General features: G+C 40.4%; 1 protein-coding gene across 1 annotated transcript in view; it reads left to right on the forward strand.

Moving 5' to 3' along the window:
- The window catches only part of NPSR1 (neuropeptide S receptor 1), a 62,009-nt gene that overhangs the window by 29,676 nt on the left and 5,119 nt on the right, over nt 1–27,214 (forward strand). Inside the window, exons 3-5 of the mRNA XM_026102146.2 lie at nt 12,186–12,289; nt 12,631–12,724; nt 18,141–18,342. Coding sequence (XP_025957931.2) covers nt 12,186–12,289; nt 12,631–12,724; nt 18,141–18,342 — 400 coding nt within the window. The remainder of the gene's footprint in view (nt 1–12,185; nt 12,290–12,630; nt 12,725–18,140; nt 18,343–27,214) is intronic.

Consider the following 27,214-nt stretch of genomic DNA (forward strand, 5'->3'; position numbering starts at 1 on the left):
ACATACTCCTTACAGATACACTTTTAATTAACTTTGTGCTTCACTTACGTGGTTTAAAATGCCAGTGCAAGATCTGAAAAAGGAAATGATTTTGAGTTTTTCTGTTGGGCTTTATTGTGTATAGATAGATAATGTTACAAACAAAATATTTTGCTCTTGCTCAGGACTAATCTGATCATCCTGAAATGTCACAGATAAATTGACTACCTACTCTTCCTAGACAGATGTATGCATTTCCAATCATACTGCCAAATCCTTATACGCCACTCATTAATATATCAAATATATTTTTAAATAAGTGCTTTGGCAGGTTAGCTGTTTTAGCAAACACTGTTTCCACACCTCATCTTTTATACTTTGCAGAAACTGTTCTCAAGAAGGTAGTGACTTTATAAATTCATCAACTTGCTGAAATTATGCAGTTAGAGGCTTAAGTTACCTATTTCTCTTAGGATACTGTAAAAATGTTCACATCCCTTCCTGTTTAGCTTTTCAATGCTCCAGAACTGGAGAAACTCAGTTTGGTCTGGATGAAGCTTTTCCCACAGTTAGATTTCTCGTGTAAATAGTTAATAAATATAAGAGTTCAAATACATTTACTATTTCAGAAAACATTCTAATTTCAGAACTTTGCTGGGATACAGACTGAAAGAGGATGTAGAAAATGTGCAAGTAAATTGATTTTAGTTTTTAAATGAGACCTCTTCATTTACACTCTTTAATCTCATCAGCTCAACAAATTAACTTCGGTGAGACTCCAACAATCTGGATATTCATCTTGAACATACCCAGCCCATTTTGGTCAGGAAGAGAAGCTGGACATTTTGGAAAGACCGATTTCCTTCATGTTTTTAGCATGCCATGGTTTCAGCTTGGGCTGGGATTGCAACAGTGGCACGAGCTGCTCACTGACTTAGCCCTCAAACCAAAAATAACATCTCATCCCAATACTCTTAGGCTGGTGGGAAACTTGGAGCGTCATTAACTCTGGCTAGCAAAATGTTGCTCCTGTTTATGGCATTTTTTTTTAAATTACATTTTCCATAACGACCCATTTTTTGGCCAAGCCAGTGTGCAAGAAGAACAGCTCTACCACATTCAGTACATGCAGAGCGGTATGGGGAAACACAAAAGGTAGAAGGTGAAGTCGAGGTTTTCTTCAGGGCCACAGAGCAAAACCAGACATTAGGGTGGCTGATATTTTAATAACCTTTTCTATGTCCTGGTGGTAGCAGTACATATGCTAGATATACGCAGCAGCCAACAGAATGAACTATGTATTTTTTACATCAGCAGCAGTCTTTTTTGTACTGTGTCAATTTATGCCAGTTTATAGGAAGACTTAATTCTTGTTTTGACAGCTATGGAACTGTTCTGCTGTCCTGAAGGACTGATTATGGCTTTTCTACCTTCAGCCTATGTTAGACGTTCAAATCCAAATGACAGTTTTGTTGCATTTGTTTTTGTTGCATTTGTTTTTGTTTTAAATAAAAAGTGCTCACAGCCAAGCTGTATAATCCTTTGGGTCCAACATTTCAGCATAAAGGGGGAAGTGGATTTCTTTCTGAATTGCTTGGAAAACATGTTGCCTCTAAGTTATATAGATTCCTGTTTGATTCCATGCTGAAAGTACAAGCAGAATTGTCATCTGATAGAGGAGACACTTACATTACAGAGTTATTCTACATGAGGGTGACTTCTGCTGATAAACGAGGGCAGGTGTATGGACTTTTCTGCTTAGCTTCTCTGCATGCTGGTGATAAACATAAGAGAGAGGATGCACGAGCAAGATGTATTTCACAGCGCTGCCAGCTGTATGGCCATAATGACCACATTTTACTCAGACTCATCATGTAAAATCTCATTACTTCCCGTTAAAAGACATGACTTTAAACTTTTGACATTAGGCATATAAATACACCATTAACACCTTTTACTCCATCATCTGTACTATGACATTTCTAATTCCAATCTAACAGCAATTACACTGGAAAGAATCTTTGCAGGTATTAAGAAGCACTGAAAACATTTAGCTACATTAAAAAGGTAGGGCTTTTTATTATTCCCTTCTAGTATATTTAAACAGTGGCATTTATTTAATATCCAAAGCTAGAATGCCTTTGTGTCAACAACAATAAACCGACTTATTCTTTTCCCCACCTTTCTAAAGGGCTGTAGGACAAAACACCTAGCAATTTCTTGCAGTACTTCGTAACCTGCTGATTTTGCAACTCACGTTCACATGTGTCAAAGGTTCTCTATGAGGAGTTACTTCTCTTAACTCCATTGCATAGCTGGATACCAACTGGCTTATAAAGGTTTAACAGGATTTGTGGAATTCACGTCAAAGATATCACATGTGGCATTACTGAGACTTAGTTGTTATAATGAGACCAAAAGCTCAGAAGACCATATTGGCCAAGTTCAGCTCGCTTATAAGACTGAGATCCAGACCATATGTTGCAAAATCTTCACCTTGTTCTAGTATTGCAATATATTTAATGGAAATCAGGTCAGCAGATATTTACATATGCTACCTTTTCTACACATTGTTTTTAAAAGGCAATTCTCCAAAGAATTTCACCAGTATGCTTTTTTCATGTTATCAGCAAACAGCAGCGGAGACAGAGCAGGTACAAAAATCAGAATGAAGACTGTCCTAGTGTTTTGTAATTGCAAGCCTATGGTTAGATAAAAGTTGAGCTGCAGATGACAATATCACTGTTTGAGCATCATGGGAATGTGATTTACAGGTTGACATGAGGCAGAAAAGAAGGCTTTATTCTTACAATCTGTACTTAGACTGAAGTATATACATCAACAATATCTAAGCCTAGGGACAGTATTATAGGAAGAGCATGTATTCAGTGACTATAATGCCTAGCATGCCTGAATTACACCAACAGAAATTATTCCCAGGATAGTCAACAAATTTTATATGAGGAAAATCCTGCAGCTGCTGTTGTGACCAAGGTATAGATATGCAGTCCTTAAAATACTCAAGGTAAAGCATTGCCCAACAGGCTCAACAAGGGTGATGCAGAGGAAATAACAAAAGAAACTATGTAGAAGATGTAGGGAAGGACAGAATTAAAATGGAGCTCTTTGCTGCCTGGTATCTTAGAAGGTATATTTCTTCTTGATAATACTGCTTACAGACATCACTTGAAATAAATGAAAAGGCAATGAAGTACAAACTACAAACAATTTCTTGCTTGTTTTCTGGTGTGTAGGTGAGAGGAGCTGATCCACAGGAGCTGATCATCTGCATTTATACTGAGTTCAGTCTCCTGTATGCAGGATTTTTTCCCTCTGCTGCTTTTATTCTTTTTACCTGCTCTGCTTGGCCTGAAGGAGAGAAGGAGGGTTAAATTAATGGGTTCAATTTAAATTATACTGCCCCAACAGCTAAATAATTATGCAAGCAGTTGTTCTTCCTTAACTTTGACTTACAAATTCAGGCATGTATAAGTCATATGTTTGTATAGCTAGCGATGCTTGACTCCCATTTCTACACCTACAGCCACACTGAAAGGAACAAATACAACAGGATCCTTGACAATAGCGTATGCAGTGCTGTAGCATTTGCCACTAGCTGTTGTGCAAACAGGTTTTGCAATTTGTCCACTGTACAAGCCTCAGTGTGAAACTACATTCAGATGAACCTTTGCATGGTTCAACTAAAAATAATTTTTCCCTCTACGTAGAACTGAACAGCTGCACGCTGCAAAATGATGTTTGACCAAACAGACAGGCCATGTCCTCAACTACTGGGAAGTAACACAAGAAGGGAAGCAGAAACGTTGTTCTAACACTCAGAATTACCATTAAATTCATCTTCCCCTACTGGAATTAGGAGAGTTCTGGAGAGGGGGGCGTTTGGATGGAAATCCTTTGCCTTTCCAATCCTGATGGGCTCATGATACATCCTGATTTTACAAGAAAACAGTTCTTCATTCCACACCGTAATCCTGTTTGCCTGAGATGGGCTGAAGGAAACAGCTCTCTGAATGACCGAAACTCTTGCTGGCATGGATGACCAAGCATCATAAACCAGATCATTCTTCTTGCTGCATTTGCTGCGCCGCTGTTATCCTGGTTGCTTTGCCTTGTTCTCCCAGGACCCTCTGCAGCACCCCTGGTTCATTCCAGCCCTCCGTGACCTTTCCGCTCTATTCCCACAGCGTGGGTAGGGGTGGGAAGGGATGCTAAGAAGCGATTTATTAATAAATGCAAATTATACAAAACCTTAACACCCCTCAGAGTCGCAGCTCACTTTGAATTTGAATTCTTAGGGACCTGTTCTCCAGCTCTCTTGTGAGCACTGTTTGTTAAGAGGTTAAAATTGTGTGTTAAAAGCTATTCTAAGCCCTTCACATTTTAACCTGGATGAGCTCTGGGGTGAGGATGGAGGGAATGTCTTCCCTTTTGCCTTTACAGCCTCCAGCATAACACAGCCTGCCTAATGCCACGGGTGCTGAGAGCAGAGATGCAATAAATGCAATAAATAAATAAAATGCTCACCTATTACAACAAAACTTCCTGTCACTTCCCTTGAGCCAGAAAGAGAAAAAAGCATCAATTCTACCACTGAAAAATTGTGCGTAGCTTCAACAGAGGAACTGAACGGGTTCCCTCTTGAAGATTTTCAAGTGGATTTTGTATTAACTATTTCATTTTATGTTCCACTCCAAGCTTGTGTGCCTGAAGGAGAAAATACATAAAAGCAGCACAGTATGTATTATTAGCACTTGTGGCAGAAGTGCTGCTTCACACAAGCACCGTGGCAGAGCAAAGTCTTGCAGATTGCAAAGGCTGCCAGATTCCCCAGGAAAGCTGAGTGCACCACAAATTTTGGCCAGCACTTTCGCCCCTTCACCAAGGATTCCCCAGCAGAGGTCTGGGCTCCTCGCAGGAACTAGGAGCAGCCCCAGCTACTCCACATCAGCCCTCTTAAAAGAGTTAAGTCCAGCCTGGCCTGGACCGCAGCAGCCCTTGTGGCTGCCAACCTACCACTTCAGGAGTTCTCAGTATACTTGATTTTAAACTCCTTACTCCCCTCAGCTAGTTTAGGTTTTAATAAATTCAAATTAGGTTTTAATAAATTCAAAAACAAATTCACAGCACAGTCTTTGGGAGAACATTATTAGCTAACAGAGCATCAAGCAATGATATAAAGCATAAATGGCGGAAAGGCGACGGCTGTTGCTCGACGAGAATTTGTCTGACAAAAGCCGCCTCATCCCTTCAAAAATCACAGATGCTGCAGAGGCAGGACCCTATTGCTGGTGCCATTTTGGTTTGTAAAGGTCAAGTACTCCCCTGCAGGCAGGCGTTAACAAACTGTTGCCTTCAGGTGATGTGTTCCTCAGGCACAGGTTGTGACGACAGCGCACATGGTGGGATCCCCAGGAGATTACCAAGTGACATGCTGAGTCCTGACAAGGAACTTGTGCCCTCTGTCCTGCATTACAAAACATGCTGCTGCCGTCCCTCATGCAATTTGATGCTAGAAATGAAACAGAACCAAACATCCCTCTTTAAAATGGAATCATTCTATAAACGCTATAAAAAGGGGGGGGGGGTGAAATTTCAATGAGCAACACAGGCTATCGGCTCCATCAAAAAGTCATGGATCACTGCATTCAACTTAATAGGACTGTTCTCCTTGGAGAAAAAACAACTAAACTACAGCTGAGAGGACACGTACAGCTTTTCAAATCACAACAGCTTCCCAGCAATCTGCTCTCCACTTCCTACAGGAAAGACCTTCAGCAACCTTAACATGAAGTGATTTATGGAAAGACCAGTGTCAGTAGTAATAATCAAATCACAGATATTTTCTTGCAGATTTCCTAGCACTGAATTTTGTCTTAACTTTCTTAGTTCTAATAGAAGAAAGATCCTAGAAGAAAGAAGTCTCTAGAAGATGCCTCCCTTGGGCAAAGCCATCAAGTCAATGAATTTCTATAAAAAGAGTAACTGAGACAGTTGTTACATGTCTGTATTCCCATGCTAGATCACCAATTACCTTTGTTTGTTCTCCGTAATGGACTTTTATCTTTGGGGGGGGGGGGGTGCCATGAAAATTTGTCTCACCCACAGTAATAGCAAATCTGCATTCAAATGTGTCCCTCCAAGGGCAGTGCTTTCTTTTTCACATTTTTATGCACTTCAGTCATATGGGGTAATACCCACCACACAAGTTTCTGTAGTCATCTCAGGAACCAAATGGTTCCTGTGCTCAAATATATAGGAGCAAGTTTGGCATTGAGTTAAACCAATAAAAATCCAAAGTGGTTTTACTGAGCGCAGTGAAGTAAGAATTAGTCTTTAGGGCCCAGGATTGTCACAGTTTGTTTCAGTACCTCCCATATTTCCCAGCTGTAGACACTGTAGAGCTACATTCACTGTGTTTCAGTGCCCTCTAGGAACAGGCTGTCTCTACTTCCCAGTGATTTTTTGGTCTTTTTAAGAAATGCAGTTTTAAAATGATGCGTTTTGAAACATTAACAGGATCTTAAAGGTAGATACTGGTTCTGCCATAAAGGGCTGGATGTGGTTGCGTTGATGATGGGGAGGAGGAAGCTGAAACCTGGGCAGCTATGTTTCTCTCAGACCACTGGGTTCATGCATTTCTCTGGCTTGTGCAGTCTCTGACAGGCCATTTTTCCCTCTCTCTGCACCCCACCCTCTTTCCTCCCCACTGCTTCTACTTTTTCTTATTATTTAAGTCTCATGGAATATTTTTTAATACATTTTTAGAAACTCTATCTCCCCTCAACAGCAAGCTGCTACCTTCACCATCACATTGGTGCCATTTTCTTCTCCTCTTTAACAAGGAAACATTTTGTCTGCATCGTTTTGTGAATATGTATTTGGATCATGTTAAAAGTCACTTGCTGGTATTTTTATTTTTCATCAAAAGATAAGATATGTCATTAACTGAGATTTTGTCCTGTTTTTCAGAGGAATTAAATGAAATTATAATCATACAGTTGCCTAGCAATGTAGGCACAAAACTTACAGTAAACATCCAATTCTTGGAAAAAAAGAAAAGTGTTAAGAAAGCACTGGCAATGATAAGACTGCATATAGTTATGAGTGAAGGCTGATTAACACTGCTTTCAGCGAAGAGGTTGATTTCATTTGACCTAGGAACATTCATTACTGAAAGAATAACAGTATGCAAGCCACCAATTTTGTAAGGAGCATTGAGGACATCAGCAGCAATAAGGACGCTGAGATTCAGAGTGATGTATCGGCTAGGTTGGCTTCTGATACTTTTACCACTCAAGATGATAATGATATAATCTAGCAACACATGTAGAAGTACTGGATTTTCAACTGTAAACACTGAACATGTGCTCTGCCAAGATCGCATAACTGAAACCTTCTGACTTCTATATGCTGACCTCTATCAAAACAATTGAAATAACATGAAGAACAAGGATTTCAAGACATCATGATCATTGCTGTAACTGTATGCAAGGTGATAACGTGGGTGAGGAGGATTCATCTATCACTGACTAGAGCTCTGCAGATAATTTGTGATCAGTGCCTCAAATTTATAGCGCTAGCAATGTTATGAAGGTTATGAAAAATATGAAGTCTAATTACTGCGGCTGTGATCAGCAGTTAGGTAATAGAGTAATGAGCAGCACATTCACTGTCTAAATCACTTAACAAAAGTCTGCACCAGCTACCTGTGTGGTACTGAAAGAAGGAGGACGCAGAAAGCAAGAAATGGCCAGATGCTAGATGGGACATTCATAGCATGAAGAGAATCTGGTGCTGCCAACCAATGGAGCTTGGGTGTACACTTAACATAGTGGTAAATAGTTAGCTGACTAGAAAGTAAATAATAGGTGCATAAAAGAAATGATGCCCAGAAACAGCTGCTGAGAAGCATATATAGAAGGGTGCAGAAGCCCAGATTCTTGGTTTGTCATAACCTGCTGGTTGGGTGCACTCGCATGCGTGCAGTTCAACCACCTGTACAAAGCCCAGTGTTTCCTCAGTTGCTCTATATAAAGTAACCTGCATGACAAATGCTGTCAAGTTGTGTGGCTGGAACAGACTGAGGGAGTCTGGGTCTTTGAAGAAACAGGAGAAGAAACAGCCTCTGGAGCAGCTAGAAGTGTAATTGCACCATGAAGTGAGAGGAGCAGGTCCCTGAAGTACCTGCAGAGCTGGTAGTGGAAGAGATAGCAGTCAAGCAGACCCTGGAAGGAGCAATCACAGAGATCAGTAGGATTTCTGGCTGCTGAGCAAAAAACAATAAAATTGGCCCTGTAGTTTGTAGGATCGAGAAGAGACAAGAGAGATTTCTGAAACCGGCAGAGGGTATGAGGATGTCGCGTGGGAGGGTACTTCTCTAATTAAAGAGTATTGAGAAATCTGACTAATTTGGAGTGTGCACGCAGCTGGTTGCATGTGCTTTGGCACACACATGCATTCTGTGGTTGGGGATGCGCACTCTGAGGAATGCATGCTGAGCACTTCACAGTGATTCAGAAACTCAGCACAAAGAGCTCTTAAAATATACCACTGGGTGAAAGCAGCTTAGGCTTGCAGCACAAAGAAGCTGTGAAGTTTAAATCCTGCCTAAAAGCCTCTGCAGTCACCTGAAAACCTTGCTCAAAGGCTTTAAAGGGAAAGACAGTTTCTATTTGTCTTTAAAGTTCCCAAAGTACTTAAAGCTATCGCTATATCGGCAGGTAATGCAGTGCAACTGGAACAGATCTGTAGAATGAAAAAGATGGACATGATATCCATGCTGTACTTTTGGGGAGGATATTACTTCAGCTACACTCTAATGTGGCCCCTCAGCCTGAGCACTGGGTAGCAGTTATGGTGTGTGAGGTGCACCCATAGGGAGCATCTTTAGGCTGAGTCTAATCTGAAGCAGATCCTATTTACTCACTTGTGACTGCTCTGTGACATGAACGAGAGAAGTGGGGTCAAGGAGGAGTCTGAAAATGCATCCCAATGCAAACCGAAAAGCTGATATAGCCATACGCTAGAAGTGTGCTTTCTGGGCCTGCCCAAATCGCTAGCCCCAGGAGGCAGCTCCGCACCCAGCATTTCCGCAGACTGCAAAGACTCTGGCTCTTCCTTCACCTCATCTGCAGGATCTGCCTCCAAGGCACTTTCCAAATGTACCAAAATGTATGACGTTCTAGTGACAAATGTGACTAATCACTGGTGAGAGGAAATGAGAAGACAGCTGGAGTGTCTTCCCTCCTCCCCCCTTTTCTCCAAAGCACCCTCAGATCGGAGAGGGGTAGGGTAGACTCTGCTCCCTCCTCCTCTGGAGGGGATCCGAACCCCTGTTTACCACCTGCTCGGTGGATGCTCTGACCATCAAAAGCTGGAGGATACCCTGAGGTGAAGCTCTATTAATGTTTGCTACTTTGAACCAATGTATATTTCATTACTAGAAAGAGAGAATATGAATCGATAATTCAGGAGTTAGGAGAGGGAACAAGCTGAGTTTGAAACACAGCTAGAGGATACGTTTCACTTTAAAACACTTAAACCCTGTGGTTTCTTCAAAGACCACCTTAATTATAGCAACTTGCAATCTTTTCTAGAAAGTCTTAAAGACGTTACACTCATCAGAGGAACAGTGGTTTCCTCACCCCCATTATTCTAATTAATGAGCAACATTTAACATATAGTTTCAAGGCATACGATTTTATGCTGTCTGGAGCAGCTGTAAGAGTAGAGAACATAGAAATCCTGGCTGGAAGGGACTTCTGGAGGTCCTTTCTCATCCAGTCTCCCACTTGAGGCAGGAGAAGGGTGGAGAAAGAGAAAAAAATGTTAAGAAATACTGGGAGAGGAAAAATAAAGTCATGAACAGGGAGGCATTTTATTTACTTGCAACAGTGATGACATTTCGGTTTTATTTTCATTTTGAACTGAGCCTTGACTAAAAAGAGGAGATAAAGAATTACTGGTACAGAAAAAATAATCTCAGTTTTCCAACATACTGAAAGAGGTTGCTTCTTCTAAAGCATTATGCTCAGATCTCAATTTCTCACTAGAAGTATCTGGAACTTCTGTAGCTTTAAAGGGCAAAGGGTTAGAAGAAACTCAGTTTGTCAAAACAAAAACTGTTCACATGAAGACATTGGTTTAAATCATCTATTGCTTAAAAAAATGTTTTGAAACTGTTGAAATGTCTTGCTTCCAGAAGCATGTATTTTCAAATCAGTAAGTTCTGATTTGTGGATTAGACTGCCTTATCATAGTAAATTTTATAGATAGTTTTAAAGTATGTAAAATGTTGGTCTCAAAATGAAACATTATACCTCAAAATTTTTAAATATGGATTGAAGTTATTTCTAGTTTAAGAAAAATTAGACTTATTTTAGTCTTGACAAAATGCATGAAATCATGTTTTTCCAACCTGCTGTCTTCCATTGTGGTAAGCTCTGTAGGGAGAGCAACATGCTGTGTTACTTTAAGTGGAGAATGCTTGATTGATGCACGTTTTCTTCTGTGCATAGCACTTAAAAGATTTATCCTGTCCTACTGGGAGAGAACTTCATTATTTTTGTTTTAAATAAAAGAGCTTATTATTGCCCATATGCACAATAGCAATAACAGCATCTGCAATTCCTATGTAAAACTTGAAAAGCTGTGAACCCCATTTGTTCAAAAGGTAGCAGAATGAAGACAGGTGTATCTCCTTGGATTTTCTTGAAAAAAAGATAGTCTGAGGTAAATTTATTTTGGTGCATACAGACTACAGTATAAATACAGGCATAAGTAGGTTAACTTTAAGCTGACAGCCCAAGGTTCGCTGTAAAATAATTATGTTCACGAATAAAATCCAGACAAATTTCCCACCAACTTTGGCAGCATTTGGATTTCACCCCAGATGTTTTCGCAGGAGACATGTTTCTTTTTACAGTGAAAAAACTGACAATGAAAATCAGCCATTAGACAGTTCGATATGTGGCATAGTTGGAAGCAAGCTGACACATTTAGACTCTAACCTACAGCTTTTCCAGTGTTATATATTATCCATACATCATGGAAAGTCTGTGGGGAAATAGCTAGCACTCCCAGCACAGCTGTCAACTAAAGATGGGCTTAGTCCAGGCTTAGGCATATACCAGAAACAAAAGCATGACTGAACATTAAGATTAGGACCTATCTGATGTCTGCTATTTATCCTAATATTAAGATAAGTAAGAGACATTGGATTTGTAATAATACATATAAAATAAAGAGACATGAAGGGACCTGACTGAAGTAATAAGAGCAAAATATGGTCAGCATGAGTGACTGCATCAAATTCAATTTTCTCCACTTCTGTAGGTCAAGTAAACGAAACACAGTGATTTGACCAAAACTGGGCGTAACGTCACTCAAAAGCTGTGCCGAATCGTTCTGAAATTATTGTAGTTAAAGCTCATCTGGACTTCACTGACCAGGACATTTTGGGCCTCTCCCTCCCTGGCGCTGGGCCCCCGCCCCGGAGCCAGCAGAGCCTGGGCAGGCAGTGCTGAGCAGGATGAGGGGATGCCCAGCACACTGCAGGATCAGGCCTCAGGGGCCTTTCTGCCAAGACTTTGGTGGATAGTCCTTAAACGTTGAGCTGAACATGAGAGTAACCCCAAGCAAATAGTTATTTAAGGTGGAATTGATCTCAATTAATTTTAGGCATCATTTTTAGGCATCCCAATTTTAGACAGATGTCAGTATAGATCAGGACCTGCATACAGCATAGCGGCTCCTATGTACAGCATAGGGCTGCTGTAGCCATCTCAGCTGGTTGCCACACGTCCCTTGATAGTTAATGGAGAGAAGTAGACACTTTGAGGGTGCAGTTCACCTGACCTGTTTGAAATGCCACAGCCCAGAGGGTAGTGACAAATTTTCCACTGACCACACATGACACCACACGACACCTATGCTTAGAGGAATCACACTGTTTCTGTCTGAAGGGATTTACTTTCAATTGTAAAAACAAGATAACAAAAGCACAGAACTCAAGTGTTTTCTGAGGTTTTCCCTCTTCTCCAGCAACCTGCACTGACCCACCACAGAGTGGCTGCCCTCAAGATTGCAGGAGCTGACTCATCCTAAGAGTCCTAGCTGCCTCCGTAGGTTAACTGCTGCTGTACATTTGTAGCTGTTAATGTACCTTCAGTGGCTTTCCTTTGCAGATTCATTCACGGGACTCATAAACATAATGACTGACATCATTTGGCGCTACACTGGAGATTTCATGGCTCCCGATCTCGTCTGCAGAGTTGTTCGCTACTTACAGGTATAGCAACCACATGCCCTCCTCTATACCAAAGCTCAGATGATAGCAACGAACCCCCACAAAAATGCTGTATAAAGATTCTTCGAGCAACAGAAGTGCTAAATGCTAAAAATAATCATCTAAAATTTAAATGCTTGTAATTAAACCATATGAAATCCTTAACACAATGTAGACAAGGAAAAGGAAAAAGATTTGGGTGAGAATACAAGAATTCTCTTTTTTCTTCTTTTTTCTTTTTTTTCAAAAAGAGTTTTCAAATATTAAATACAGAGAAGTGTTGTAGCTAACATTATTTTATGCAAATGTGTCTCAGTTGCTGTCTTGTATATCTTCTGCCCCAGGTGGTGCTTCTATACGCTTCAACCTATGTCCTTGTATCACTAAGCATAGACCGCTATCATGCCATAGTTTATCCAATGAAGTTCTTGCAAGGAGGTAGGAGAATTTCTGTGCCTTGCTACTACTATAGATGTTATTGGTTAGCTCCATTTCGCTCAGAAAAGTTTCAAAATTATTAACCTTGTTGCCATGAATTATTCATTCCTGCTGTAGCAATATTTGGACTCCATTAGTTTCCCAAATGGCAATAGAGTTGAGGCTTTGAGATTTATTAAGCTGCACTTAGGCATCAGCAGTTCTATAAGCATTGTGTTAGCAAGAATGAAATGACATTTAAAGAAGTATAGAGGTTTTCATTATCTTCCAGCTTTCTGAGAAACTTGTTACAGGCAAAAGCTCTCTCTTGTACAGCTGTACTGAATCGAGGAATTATAGCAGGAATTTCTTACCTACGTTATCTATTTATTCACACTAAAAATAATTGGGATAGAGAGTGAAATATTGAGAATTAATGTGACAGTTTGATTAGACAACTTCAAAAACTATACAGAATAGGTTTGGGATACTTATTGTTTCTTATAATTTCTTCTACTGCTTGTTATTTTTACAGTGCTCAGAAATATCTTGGCTGCTTAGCAATACATTTAAAGAGCATGATTTCTTTTCTATAGAGCTTAAAGTCTAAAGTTTAATATATTGCACTAAGTGAATAAACAGAGATTGCATGCGGGGAAGAAAGGAAGCAGTTACAGGGACCACAATGCTTGGAAGATGCACTTTAACCAGACACAAATATCATTCTTGTTTTGCAGTAATGATGGCATTTGACAGCCTGCTCTATTAAGGGGATCGGACTAATGGTCCTTTCTGGCCTTAAAAAACTATGAATCAATCACAGCTCAGGTAGCTGTGCAGCTTTGGCAGATGTTAAGATCTGCAAACTTCAAATACTTGTGCGAAGCTTAGCCGAGTATTTCCCAGTAGGCACACCAAGTTCATTCAGGACAGGGAGATTGCTGGGAAGGTTTTGGCAGCAGCTTTGCAGAGGTGGGGGGCGCTCTGCGGCGCCCACCGGCATTGCATCGGCTGAGCAGGACCACCACGCCACGCACCTCGATGGTGTTTCTTCTTCAAGTGCCATACGGGAAAAGCAGCACTAGTTGAACTACTGCCAGAGCTTAGTAAGGAAATTGTTCATTAATCTTTGCAAGGCACTTTGAAGCTGGGAGGGGGAAAAAAAAAACCCAAAACTCAAAAACCTTTATAAATGCCTTTTTATGTTGCTAGATAAAATTTGGCAAAGGTGAAAGAACACACTGCATGTGATTTCTTTCTTTGCATGGGCAGAGAGCTGGCTTTTGTGATGGGCGGCCTTGATCAAACTCTTCCTGCTATCGTGGGGCTGGGGCAGCCAGGTCCTGCCGTCCCCATCACATCCGCCCAGGAGACCGCCTGCACCGGGCCTTTCTTCTGTCCAAAGCCGCTGTTTTCACACAGGACATCAATGCTGGGAGCTGAACCGTAGTCTATTGTATAAAAAAGTGATAATGAGCCTAAGAGGACTAGAAACCCAACCCGGTTTTCCTTATCGCCCTTACTGAAGCCTGAGTGATTCGGGCAGCTTTACTGAGATCCCGCATGCCAGGCAGAGAGAGGTGACCATCACGGGGCCCCAATCTCTGGCTATGGCACGGCCAGAATCTGCAGCAAGCACAAAGTCACCAGGCAGAGGTCAGGAGCTGTCTTTAGCTCCATCCAATTTCCTCTATCGACACTACAAAGGCTTTTCTTTTTCTTTTTAAAACCTTGGGAAGAGCTGGCATTGTATCCAGCTGAAGGGCATGAAAGGCATCAGCAGGAGACAGCTTTCGGAAGGGAAAGCAGGCCGCAAGCAGAGCCACACTGCTAAACGCACCGTCTGACACGCTCTACCTGGCTCTCGCAGTGCTATTTACACTGTGATTGACATATTTTATGGAGCGGCACTGTATAATCACCCACACTTGCACATGTTCAAAGGGAAAAAGGGGGAGGCTATACATTTAAAAGAATGATCAATAGAGCTCTACTAACCATAGCAGCTTCCTGCGGTGTATAAAAATATTAACCTTTTGCACCCAGCTATTCCTAGCAGACGTTTCACGTGCAGTGATTTGGGAAAGTCCTGTTAGTTATTTTGCGGAAGAAGAACAAAGAGAACCAGCCTTTGTAATTGGTGCTGACACAGGGAAACTGTAAAAACAGTTCTGAGTCCACCTATGGCAAATAATTACTGTTTTTTCTTCCCCAAATGAAACACTCATCCCTCCAGAACACCTTCAACCAAGAACCAAAAGAATCGTTTCTTTCTACAGCTTTTAAAAATTATATTGACATGTAGCATTGAAATATTATGTTGGGGAAAAAGAAGTCAAACATTTTGCTTTGAAAATGTTGAATAATTTGTTCTTAAAAAAGGCCATGTTTTAACTACTAGCCTCAAGCTATGTTAAGAAACCATTTGAAAGAAGCTGTTTTTGCATGGCTTCTAAGATTAACTTTGTCAGTTAAATATTTTATTTGCATGTTGCAGAGACATAAATAACCACAGAAAGTGTAAGATGTAGAAGATTATACATTCTAATGCTAACACTTTTACTGTGTAAGAGGAATCTAGTTCAATAACCAAAAGGGTCTTTGAAAAAAGGTGAAATAAAGATTTAAGAGAAAAAAGACCTTAGAAGTTCATTCATGACAAGACATTTTAAGAATATGTCATCATATTTAAAACATACATATAAACATTGTACAAACTAAACAACAGGAGGCAATAGAACTACCTAAGTAAAAGACAAAACCCAAATAGGTGTAAACTGTCCCCTGAGCAACTTTGAGCTGCAAATGACACCAATGTGTGCTAGTGCAATGAGATGCTGGAACAGCTCTCTAGGGTTTAGGGAGTGATAAATCTAACTATTTTTAAAATGGCACTTGGCTTATGGAAAGATTGCACAGCATTGCCACTCTCTGTAACAGGGGATAAAACAGCCTGAGAGGTGACTTGCAGCTGCATGTTCCCAGGAGCGGGCAGATGTGCACAAATCCACTGCAGCGATATACAGATGGAAGAAGGGGAGCAAGGGGAACAACGACATGAAAAAGTCCATTAAAAGAGTCAGGGCCAAAGCTGGGAGCAGAAGGCATGGCTGAAATTCCTGTTCTAATGCTGGGTGCTAGTACTGGAGAGCATTTCAGTGTATCTAAAGCTTTATATTTATAAATTCTTATATATATTTATAAATAGCAAATTTTTTAAAAAAAGAAAAATACTGAGATTGATTGAGTGGAAGTTCATATGCAGAAATGCATTTATTTATTAGAGTCCATCTATACTTTACTTAGTTCTAGTCATGTGATTTTCTAGCTTCAACATATTATTAGAGCACTTATTAAAAGCATAATGAAAAAAAACCCCTACTTATGAGGCGACAAATTAACATTAGTCGGATAAAACAAAAATTCTCTTACTTAGATGTTATCAGTTCCCGATAAAGCCTTATAGATTAGCAAGATCATGTTCTACCAAAAATGAGGAATATTTAAAAAGGAGAATAAATGAATACTGCAGCTGTTTTATAAAACATAAAGATAAAATAACCCTCTTGCCAAGCCCAAACTGCCCAATTGTCTTCAAATTAAGGGTGTAGCTAAGCAATACAAAAATAAAGTACATTACCTAAATATAATCTTTGCCCCTACATATGGACCCCACTGAAGTTCCTATGTGTGCTGTTTAAGTAGCTAGTTCGCAGTCTGAAAGGCTTTTCTGTCAGAAAATATTTTGTGATACTTGCTCCTAACATTCCTTTTGCCAAGTTTATTCTGTTACACTTTGCGAAACTTCACAGTTTTCCTCTGCCTGCGCAATATTTATAGACTTAATCTAACCTTCTCACTTAGGTAGATGTCTTCAGAGTTCCCTTAAGCCCTCGATTAGCAAGGCTGAACATGGGTAGCATTTAAAAATGAGCAGGATAAATGAATATTTGCAAATGATGTTTTATAAAGCGTAAAATTACTTTTTGAACGCTTCTCCCATTTGCTTTCATATTGCTCTTTGAGCTTCAAGGAGGAAAAACGTTCTTCTTGATATACACACTTTAAAATGATTTTCTATTTCCATGCACAACCCCAGGTATTTTGCAGGCAGGTAGGGCAAAAAAATAGTTCAACAGCAAAGCTGCCTGGGATCAAAACCTGTCCCCTTCTGTTCCTGTAGCAGTCTGACCGGGGTGGGACAACTTCTGCTGTGGATCACTGGTGCACCACAGGCCAGCACCCCCCCCTCCACTTTTTGGCTAGAGCTACATGGATTTGAGCCAAGAGATGCAGATTTGTGGAACATAAAAGCTTTAGGGCTTTTTCCTTCAACCTGTAGATTTTTAGAAAATTTCCATGGTTGCTATCAGGCATCGCCTGGTTTTCTGACTTGTTTTCCTGGCTTGGCAGCAGAGGAGAGCAAAAGTCAAAGGGAAGCAGTAGCCCAGATGTGCAAACTATCTGGGGATCCTCGAGCTTCTGATCTTTGCTGTGAGGTCCAGCAGGCTCTCCAGGTGGTATCCGTACGAGCAAATAAAACAGGGCTGAGCTTGTGAGCACCAGCCCAACACCGTCGACCTCCTTCAAGAGGTCCCTCGTCTTGGCACAGTTTGGGCACATGCCCATTGGCAGAAGCTGGGCCTGATCCCCACCATGTCACAGAGCCCCTCAGTGCAACCTCTTCAGGAGACATCTGGGCTCTCGCAGCCCTTCTGGGGCCACATATCTTTGGCGCAGTGAGGAGCAGTGGGGAGGTAAAGGCAGCTGGCTGTGCAGTTTTGCTTTGAGCCTGAGCAAAAGCATTTTCAACTTTCCTGAAAGGAAATGTTTTCTGAACTTTCTCATTGCAAGATGCATCAAAATGTTTCATTTCCCTTGTGAGGAGAACATCTTTCCCCACATTATGTTAGGACCTCTGCGCGCTCCGGCCCAGTTTATGTCTTGAACCTGCACTTCCAGTCTCAGCCTTCCTCTGATATGTGTAGGGCAAAGGCTCCTTCTTCTTTTCTGTCCAAGTCCTATATGGACCCCAGCTTTGCTATGCTGGGGTAAGCTCTTGTCTTAGGGCAGGCCCACAGGATCTTCCACACATCTGCTAAGTGGTCTCTGAGGCAGAGCGCAATCTTCTACACCTCACATTTCTGACTTGCTGAGCTTGACCAGTGCCTTTGTCCAACATTTCTGATTCAATGGCCTTTTAGTGTCTTTAAATAAAACAGTTAAAATCCAAGCCCACAACAAAATGACTTTTTATCATAAGACTGAGGTGAAATTCTCCTGTGCAGCCTTTTCAGCATCAACAGGCTGCAAACCAAAATTCCCTTCCTTCATCCCGTTTCCTCCCTCTCCCCCCTCCCTATCGTTCAGCATTGCTACAAGGGGCCGGTGGCGCCAGCACCCCCATTAACACCTTCTGTTTCAATCTGTTCAACAGAAAGGCAGGCGAAAATTCTTATTGGAGTGGCCTGGAGCCTCTCTTTCCTGTTTTCGATACCGACTCTGATTATTTTTGGGAAACGGCAGCTCTCCAACGGGGAAGTGCAGTGCTGGGCGCTCTGGCCTGACGACTCCTACTGGATTCCCTACATGACGGTGGTTGCCTTCCTGGTGTACTTCATTCCTCTGATCATTATCAGGTAAGTCTGGTAGCGGGAGAAAACAGTAATCAGCAAGTGCATGGCGAAAGCTGTCGAGTGTGCAATCAGTTTTAATGCTTTAATTTACCTCATTCATTATGTTTTCATTTCCAGACCTGCCTTAAAGCTGCTTTGGTTTGCATCACATAATGCACAGGTCACTGTAGATGCCCTGGGTGCTCACCAGGCAGTATTAATAGATAGGAACATTGTTTCTGAACAAGAACTGAATCTCCAAGTGTGTCCACTTATCTCCATAGCTTCAGGCTTGAAATATATCTTTATAAATACAGTATAAAAGTGTTATGACAAAGCACAGTTTTAATAAAAGAACAGAAACTGCACTTATTCTAGTTAAACTACAATTAACTTAAAGTGTTCCCAAGCTTCATAGTACTAAAAGAGTGTTTATTCATCAGGGTCTGGAAGAAATCTCCAATAACTTGAGGCTGTCAAGCACATTTTAAAAAGTGAACAAATGAAATCCTTCCCGTTTTGTAACAGGAAGCCTGAACCGCAAATCCTTAACACCTATTTGCTCAAAATCACAAAGGCAATCGGGAGCAGCGTATTGTTTTAAGCTGAGGTCAGTCAATATCCCAGGCTGTGCTTGGTGACCTGTGACTGTCACTGCCTTCCTCTGGGGCCACTACCACTAGCCACTCTGTTTTGAACAAATATTATCTAGCCATGAAGAGCTACCAATGCAAGAGCGCAGTCAAAAACTGGTGTGAAACATCCTTAACAGCCCTGCAGGGCTGGCAGTGGCGGCAGCTTGTCCTGCCTGAGCCCAGATGTACTTCTTTCCCTTTCCCTACCTTTTTTTTTTTCTCTTTCAGTAGAAAAGTTCTTCATGTTTGTCTCTCCTTTCTTTAGTGGCAAAGGCAACTTACTGGGAGGCCTTTCTTGCTTGTAATTTGGTGTCAACGCTATTTGGGCTATGAAAGAAGAGCTGTGTTTGCAGGTCCTTCAGACATCTCTTGACCACACTGCTCTGCTGGTGTGTGCAGTGGGCGCTGAGCCAGGCATCTCCCTCAGCTGCCTGCTCCATCCGTGCTCCTGGTGAGAGCAGGTGGTTTTGATCTTTCCTACATGATGACAGGACTAGCTACATAAGCTAAATACTAAAGCCTGTGCTCTTGTTTTAGTTCCTTTTCAACTGACTTGTGCCTTGAAGTTTCTTACTGTTTAATCACAGAGATTTAGTTCTGCAGCTTCTGAAGGAAACATGTTTATTTCTAGTAGAACCAGAAACATAGGAGGAATGAAACCTTGGTGGCTGAATTCATCTAGCTGACTTTTTGATATTGAACATTGACCAGTGTTGCTCCCTAGAGTGACGGGACAACTTCTATACTTTGTTCATAACACGTTAATTTGCTAAACCTTCCTTTTTTTGTGTCAGATTGCACAGATATAAACAATAAACAAAATTATGCGAAGTTCTTAAATAAAGGGCATCATAGCAATAGGAAAAAAAACTCCTCCCAGATTATCCAATTGCTCTTCTTTCCTAGACAGGGTCATTCCTCTTTCTGTGTTTTCCTGTATCTTAAAACTAGTCTAGTTTTAAATAAAATAAAAATTCATCTTGGGAACATGTGAACAAAGATGTGGGTGACTCTGCAGCCCACCTTCACCAGTAGAAAGAATAAACATACACAAAAGAGACAAAAATAATTTAACTGTGTGCAACAAATGACTCTAGGAAAAGCTTGAAGCCAGCAATTATTTGTGGAGGAGTTTTGTTCTGAATTTTCTTAAATGGTTAACAACCAGGAAATTCAATCAGCGTTTTAAAGCATTTCAGGGAAAAGGTCTATAACCCATCAATTTATTGGTCATTCCATAGATACATAAAAATCTCTCTTTCATATGCGAACTTGCAGATTTGCAGACTTGTCATTACAGATCAGCCACTCTCTTTTACATGGCATATATACTTGTTTGGCAACAAAAGGCAAGCAACAAATATTTCAAATTTTCAAGCTGACATTATGCTACCCCCCTCCTTCCTGCCAAAAGAAGATATTCAAACCAGATCAGCACTGTGACTTATTTTACAGTAATTCCCCAGAAGCGAGAAGGTGATGATGACACAAGGGGCAGGGAAATGCAACGTTTCATGAATTTTCCCTCACAGTTGAGACATGAATAAAATGTCCTAAAATTTTTGCAGCTGTAACCTTAAGTGACTTTCACACAAGAAGTTTATGGCAGGACAGGAACTTAAAGCACCAACTTCTGAGTCACAGGGCAGAGCGCTGCCCATCGCCTGTTCGAACATGCTTCTGAGCTCAGCATATGCTAACACAAAAGCTGAAGTCAAACTCTTAACAGGTCCTAAATGGTGCTGGGAGCTGGGAGGAGGGAAGGGGTGGAGTGGGTGGAAGGATTTTTGTGCCCATTTATCTCTAGATGCCAGTGATATTATTTTCTTCAGAATAGAGAGGACTAAAACCACTTAAAAAGAGGATTACCATCAGGACAAAGTCAGCAGAGACATTGCAAACAATATATGCCATACAGTCTAGAAAGAATCGGCTATTTTTTAAACTATGCTTTCAAGTTCTGAATTTCCAAGCATACAAATGAAGGCTGCAACTGCCCAGCTGATACATCTGTAAAACATTTTTCAGTGTAGCCTCAAGGCACGTCATCTATTCCTTTAAAATTGTTGGAAAATCCTGGAGCTTAAAACTAATCCACCTAATCTGGCTGCAACATGTAAATACTCTGGTAAGCAGTTTGCACCTAAAGGATGTTTGGAATGGCTGCTAACGTATGCAGGAACTCTATTTCTCTTCAAAAGCGCTGTTCAGCTTAATTCTTTCAGATGCATAGTAAATTTGATTGCAAATGAGACTGTTTCAGAAAGGTGAGAGAGATAGCAGATACGTTCTAGTTTTGTGCTACTCTGTTGAAAAGTTAACTATAAAAATGCAATGTGTTATTCAGTAAATTAAGGAAGGTATTTTGTGGTTTCTGAATTTAATGGCCTTTACCTGGAGATTCCATAAAAGATGCCATAACATAAAAATGGATACACAGTCAATAAATGTGCAACTGAAAATCAAGGAACAGTATCTAAGAAGCAGGGAATAAGACCAAACAAATAGTCAAGATGCATACAGCACTTAACTGAGGAAGTAAAGTTTCACACTGCAGGCAGCACACAGAGAAAGAGTAAGACCTTTTCTGTAATAATTCAGTTTGGTTTGCACAGCTACTTTATTTTCTCTTCCACAGCATTCTGATTTAACTGCACTGCAGGTACATGACACAATTTGGGACACCGTCTGGTGGAAATAATTCTAAATTAGTTCTACCGCCTGAGTCTGCAGAAAGCCTGTTCACTCCAGAGCAAAGTAGTTTACTGATGACAGCACTTGTTCTGGTGCCATTCATCCAAAGCGCATACAAGAGAGAAAATTTTACTTTTCAGGTGCCAAACTTAACTCCATATTAAATATGCCACTTTGGCTGAGCAGTTTTCACTTGCTACAGTCCAGGTACCATCATCTTTTAAGCTTCTCTCCCCAAGCCACTCACTCGTAGCAGAGCTGATTTCATGTGTTCCTGATGCAGCATTCAGCTAATTCACAGGAACTTGGGTTATTCATACCAGCCCAGCATATGAAATGATGTATTTAGTTGATAACCTTCACGCTCATTGTGAAAAGCCCGTCCACTTATGAGATAATCCCCCAGACGTAATGGGAGCAAACCCCGTAGATTCCACCAAAATGTGAACCATAAGAAAACAACAACCTGTCTCTCTCTCTCTTTATTTTTTTTTTTCCACAAAAGGGCCATCTACAAACAAAACTACAACTGTCCTGAAAGACTTGTATTGTAGGAAGGTCTGTTCCTACCATGTCTTCACAACTGGAGTCTCAGCTATCATTTATCATGTGGTTTCTGGTTCTGTGGCAAATGTCTGATTATAGCAAGAATGAAAAAGACTTGACTAATGAAAAAATAATGAAAAGCTATGCTTAAATTTTTAACCCAAGTGTATGGTTAGCTTTGAGAGCTGAGAAAAGGAAAAAGTATTTGTTCTCGTCACATCATGTAAAAGCTGCCCTCCTTCCTTAGTGTTGGTTAAAGCCAAATAACCTGCATCATGTTCTTCCTTACAGCATTTAAAAATTTGGCCTGTTCCTCTTATTTAGACTAAACTACCACTTATTCTGCAGTTCATATTGTCAACCTACCAAAAAGATCAGAAAAATGAACTAGGCAATCTGCAGTAATTTATTCTCTCCTATGTTTGGACAAGAGTCATCAGCTATAACCAAAGCCATTTCTCCTGCGCTAAGAAATGACAAGCAAATCTCAAAAAGATATCCGTGATAGCTGAATACCTCCGGGGCATTGCTGAACAGAGGTCAAATACGGGTCGAATCAAGATTACAGACTTCTCTTCTATAAATATTTGCACCTGGCTCTCCCAGGTCCTATCATGGGGAGACAGGACAGTTACTGGGTTTCTGTTCTGTATCACTGCTCTGTGCCAAACCATGATTATATTCTGTCATTTGGGTGTCCAGAAATTCAAAGTCTATAACGGTTTGCTCTTTTTAGCTGTTATTCACCAGTAATATCTTTTCAGTATTTTAACCTGACAAATGCAATACATAGACATTTATCTAATACAATTCTAGATGCAAGTTAAAAAAATTGCAGAAGTATTTCTTGAAGTACAGTGAAAAAAGGATTCATCTGCCATTTAAAATCAAAATTCCAAAGAGAACATTTGCTTTGGAGCAGAGGAAAAATAACTAGAAGGGAAAAAGCATAATAAATTAAAAGAAAAAATATACAATTCAAAACGATGCTTCAATGAGAAAAAGAGTAGATGAAATAAATGGCAGTTGTCCAAATTAAATAATAAGAATAAAAACAACATTAATAACAATAAAAAGGTATTTTTTGAGCTTGATTCAACTAGCACAATCATTTTTGCCTGCAATTTCCACTTAAAAATAAAAAAGCCTACTTCTTGCACATATGTTCCAATATCTGTCTGTCTATTCACTCATCTATTACACAGGCCTACAGTCCTTTGTCTGGATAAAGTTACATATGATTTTTGTCTTGGATAAATGATGATGTAAATTAGCTACCATAAAACATAATATGGTTGCATGGCAATAAAATACAAGGAAACAAACACAATTAGTAGGGAGCTTAAGTGTACTTTTTGGCATTGTAAAGGCTCACTTTACTAGTAAATGTTGAGACTGGATGGGATGCTATCATAATGCAATTAGTTAATGTAAAATTTAAAAAGTTTCTGTGTTTAAAGAGCGGGCAGATCAATAATTCTTGTAATGATTGTTAATAACAATACTTAGCTTAACCAGCACACATTTTATTTTTCAAAAGAAAAGTGATCTAAAAATGAAGAAAAGGCAGTGGGAATACTCACAGTAGGAATTGTATGACTAAACATTAGTTAGTTATTTACAGTGACAAAGACTGCTGTAATTACTGATGGAGTCAAATTAACCAATGCCATTAACTAATAACATGCTACAATGAACAAGCATCATGGTCCTTCAGAATTTGGATCAAGCTAAATTGCTTCTGGAGATGTAATGAATTTCACTTGCTGAGTTACACACACTATCTGAAACATATTCTTGTATTTTTCTGCCAACACTACACATATGTATCTTCTCAGGGCTAGAAAAAAAAACACTGTATTTTCAGATCAATAGCATGTCCTTTCTACCCTGTCACCATCACAGCCTGAGCAGCTCCTTCTCAAAAAGGCTTGGATTCTTTTTCTGCCCAGATTTGACTAGTTCATCTGAGCTCTTTCCTCCCTTTTTTAGCCCCTCGGCTGCAAATAATGGGCCATAACAACTCAGATATTATTTTAACATCATAGTATGTATTAAAATCTTTATGACCACAACTCATGTTCATATAGCCCCCAAGAATCCCCAGTCAGGGCTTGAAGATCAGTGCACTAAACACATAAAGAAACAAAGAAACCTGGTAAAATCTGGACCTAATGAACTATACATCAAATCTCCCAGTGGCGACAAGAACTCATCCAGCAGCATGACAAGTGGCACACAGGCATATTTTGAAGTTCCATGTGTTGGAAAATGAGGGGTTTTTTTACATTTATAGGCATGCCATGCATGTGTCTCTGGTGTGCTTTTACCTTTTGACAGTGAATACCAAGTATTCAAAAAGGGAAGGGAAAAAAACCCAAAGATTATAAGGGGACAGAACGGTGTAGACCATTGCTGAACACACTCCTGTCCATCTGATCACTAACTCTCACCTTCTATTCTTTGTCCACCTGCCATTTCATTTTCCATCAAGCAGGAATTTCTTCCCACCCTTTAAGATGTTACCAACCACCACTTACCCCTCTATCCAGCTTTTAAAGGAAGAAAAGCATCTACAAGCACATTCTGCAAGAAATTTGCTTTTCCCTCGAAAGCAAAACACAACTTTTCCTCCCTAAATGTTTACTTTCTTGTCATGGCTTTGAAATACATAAACAGATGCCTTCTATAATCTTAAACTTTGACTGATACATTTCTAGCAACTCCAGTTGTTTAGCTCCGTGTCACAATAGCTGGAGAAAAAAAGATTAGGCACTAATAAGATCTGGAGTCCCGGAGAGATCAAGGCATCAAGGTACAATTATGGTTGGCAAAGCAGCCGCTGAGAAGTGTCACTAGTGTGACAAGTGACTCCTCTTTCCTCGAGACCCACCCTCAGCAGTGTTCACCACTGCTGGACTCCTCCCAGTAAGGATGGCTCCAAGTAGACCCAGCTGCTATAGAGAAAAGAAAGAGGAACAGAGGCAAAAACACTAAAACAAATCTATTATGTTGGCAACACTTCCGAAGTCCCTGGATTAAACCAGGTATTAACTTTGCCCCGGACTTCAGAAAATTAAGGATTCCAATGAAAAAACATGTAATCTTATACATGAAATGGCAAGTGTATTCTAGGGCCCACTGTCATGCCCCTCCACTGGTGCATTAAAAAGAAATCTGCTATAGCTGCATTTTGTGAAAGGCTTGCTCTTATCAAACTCTGCAGCCAAGAGGGCAGGATTTCTAGGGCCAGAAGAAAGCGAGTGAGAAGCCTCACTTCATAATTGAATCATTAGGGCACGTGGCTGGAAGTAGGAAGTCTGAGCATTTCATCCTTCTTCTCATTGCTGTGTATACATTTCACATTGAACTGTCATTAGGTAAAAAGCAAAAGGAAAAAAAGGCAAAAAAAAAAAAAAAAAAAAGCCATAAAGAATGTCCAGGACCTCCTCTCTCTCATCATAGCATCACTTAACTACAGAGTTAAGCTTCTTCATTCTGGCATTTGGGCAACTCTGGATGTGTCCAACAGGATCTAGATCAGAGAGGATATTGTTCTGACCGCAAATAAAAAAATCAGGCTAGAGACATCAGGATAATGATAAAATACAAACAGGATTTATAGCAGCTGGGCAGAAATTTTCTTAAAATTTTCTTGAGATAACAACAATTATCATTATAATACACTCACTCATTGGAACAATCAAAGGAGAAATAATGCATGAATTTTCAACCATTGTCAGTACCAAGTACAAAGGAACTGTCAAGTGTACCAGCGGACAAATAAACAGGTTCTTGAAAAGCCAGAAGATAAAAGGAAAATGTTCAAGTCAGCTGGGAGCCATGCTGGACTTTTGAAGGGATTAAAAAGAGGACACTGGAGTCCTTGGCAGATGCATGCAAAATCCTACCAGGGCAAGTACGCTACAGCCTGGCTGCACAGCGCGGATGTCACATTAAACCTCCAGCTTTCATCTACTGTGTCTGGAAACCTGATGGCTCTAACTTCCACAGAAAGGAAACCTCCATCACACACAAGTACTACATCTAATAACTGGGAGTGCTGCAGGAAAGGCTCGTATATTCGTCTGAAAGCTCTTATAAAAGTAATGTCTCTTATGATAACAAAAAAAGTAAGCCTACACCTCTTGGTCTCTATGAAACACCTAGAATTAGTCTCCAGAGCTGCACCTTTGTCACAGACTCACCACTAAGGTTTATAGCAATTAATGCTCAGGCTGCCCCAGGCCCAGCCAAACACCATGGTGTACTGCAAACTGCACGTGACTTCTGTTATGACACTAGGTTTTTATACCAGGGAAATGTGGCAACCCAAGTGCATTAGCTGAAATATTTTAAAATTATTTTTATCTTACTTACTAGACTAAAAAAGAAATCACCAGTCAAAAGTATATTGTTGCCTAGCAATTTTACCTGCACACTATCCAAATTTGCAGGAGGAAAGGGACACAGAACAAGGCCTGATTTTTGTGTGTGTGTTTTGTTTTTAAAATATAAAGTGCTAAAGGGGTAACATCTTCATCCAGGATGTGAGATCAAGCAGTTCTTCAGCTGAAATGAATTCATTTTACCCATTCTGTAGTAAATGCATACAATTCCACAGTTCTTATCACCTAGGGAAAGGCCGTAACTATCGAAGGCTGTTGAGGACTAGAGCACTTTTCATCTTTCCCTTCAAAAGTATATGTATATTCTCTTCAACTGTGGTGGATCTGGTTTTGTATCATTTAACTCTTCCCATCCACCCACTTCTGAGCTCCTCAGTTTCACTCCCAGGACCTTGATCCTAAAAGTAATCAGTGCAGTACTCACATCTTCTAATGGATTTTGTCCTTACCTCCTTCATCCAGGATACAGATTTATTCTTTAGCCTCACATTCACAAAGTAACCCCAGAGCAGACCTTTACACCCACCCACACCAGGCTTCCCAATGCCAGTGGCCGCCCCGCTTGCATCCCCTATTTCAGGGCTAGCTTGCCCCTTGCACCTCCCACAGAAA

This window comes from Dromaius novaehollandiae, chromosome 2, assembly GCF_036370855.1.
Source record: "Dromaius novaehollandiae isolate bDroNov1 chromosome 2, bDroNov1.hap1, whole genome shotgun sequence".
In the NCBI taxonomy this organism is placed as follows: Eukaryota; Metazoa; Chordata; class Aves; order Casuariiformes; family Dromaiidae; genus Dromaius; species Dromaius novaehollandiae.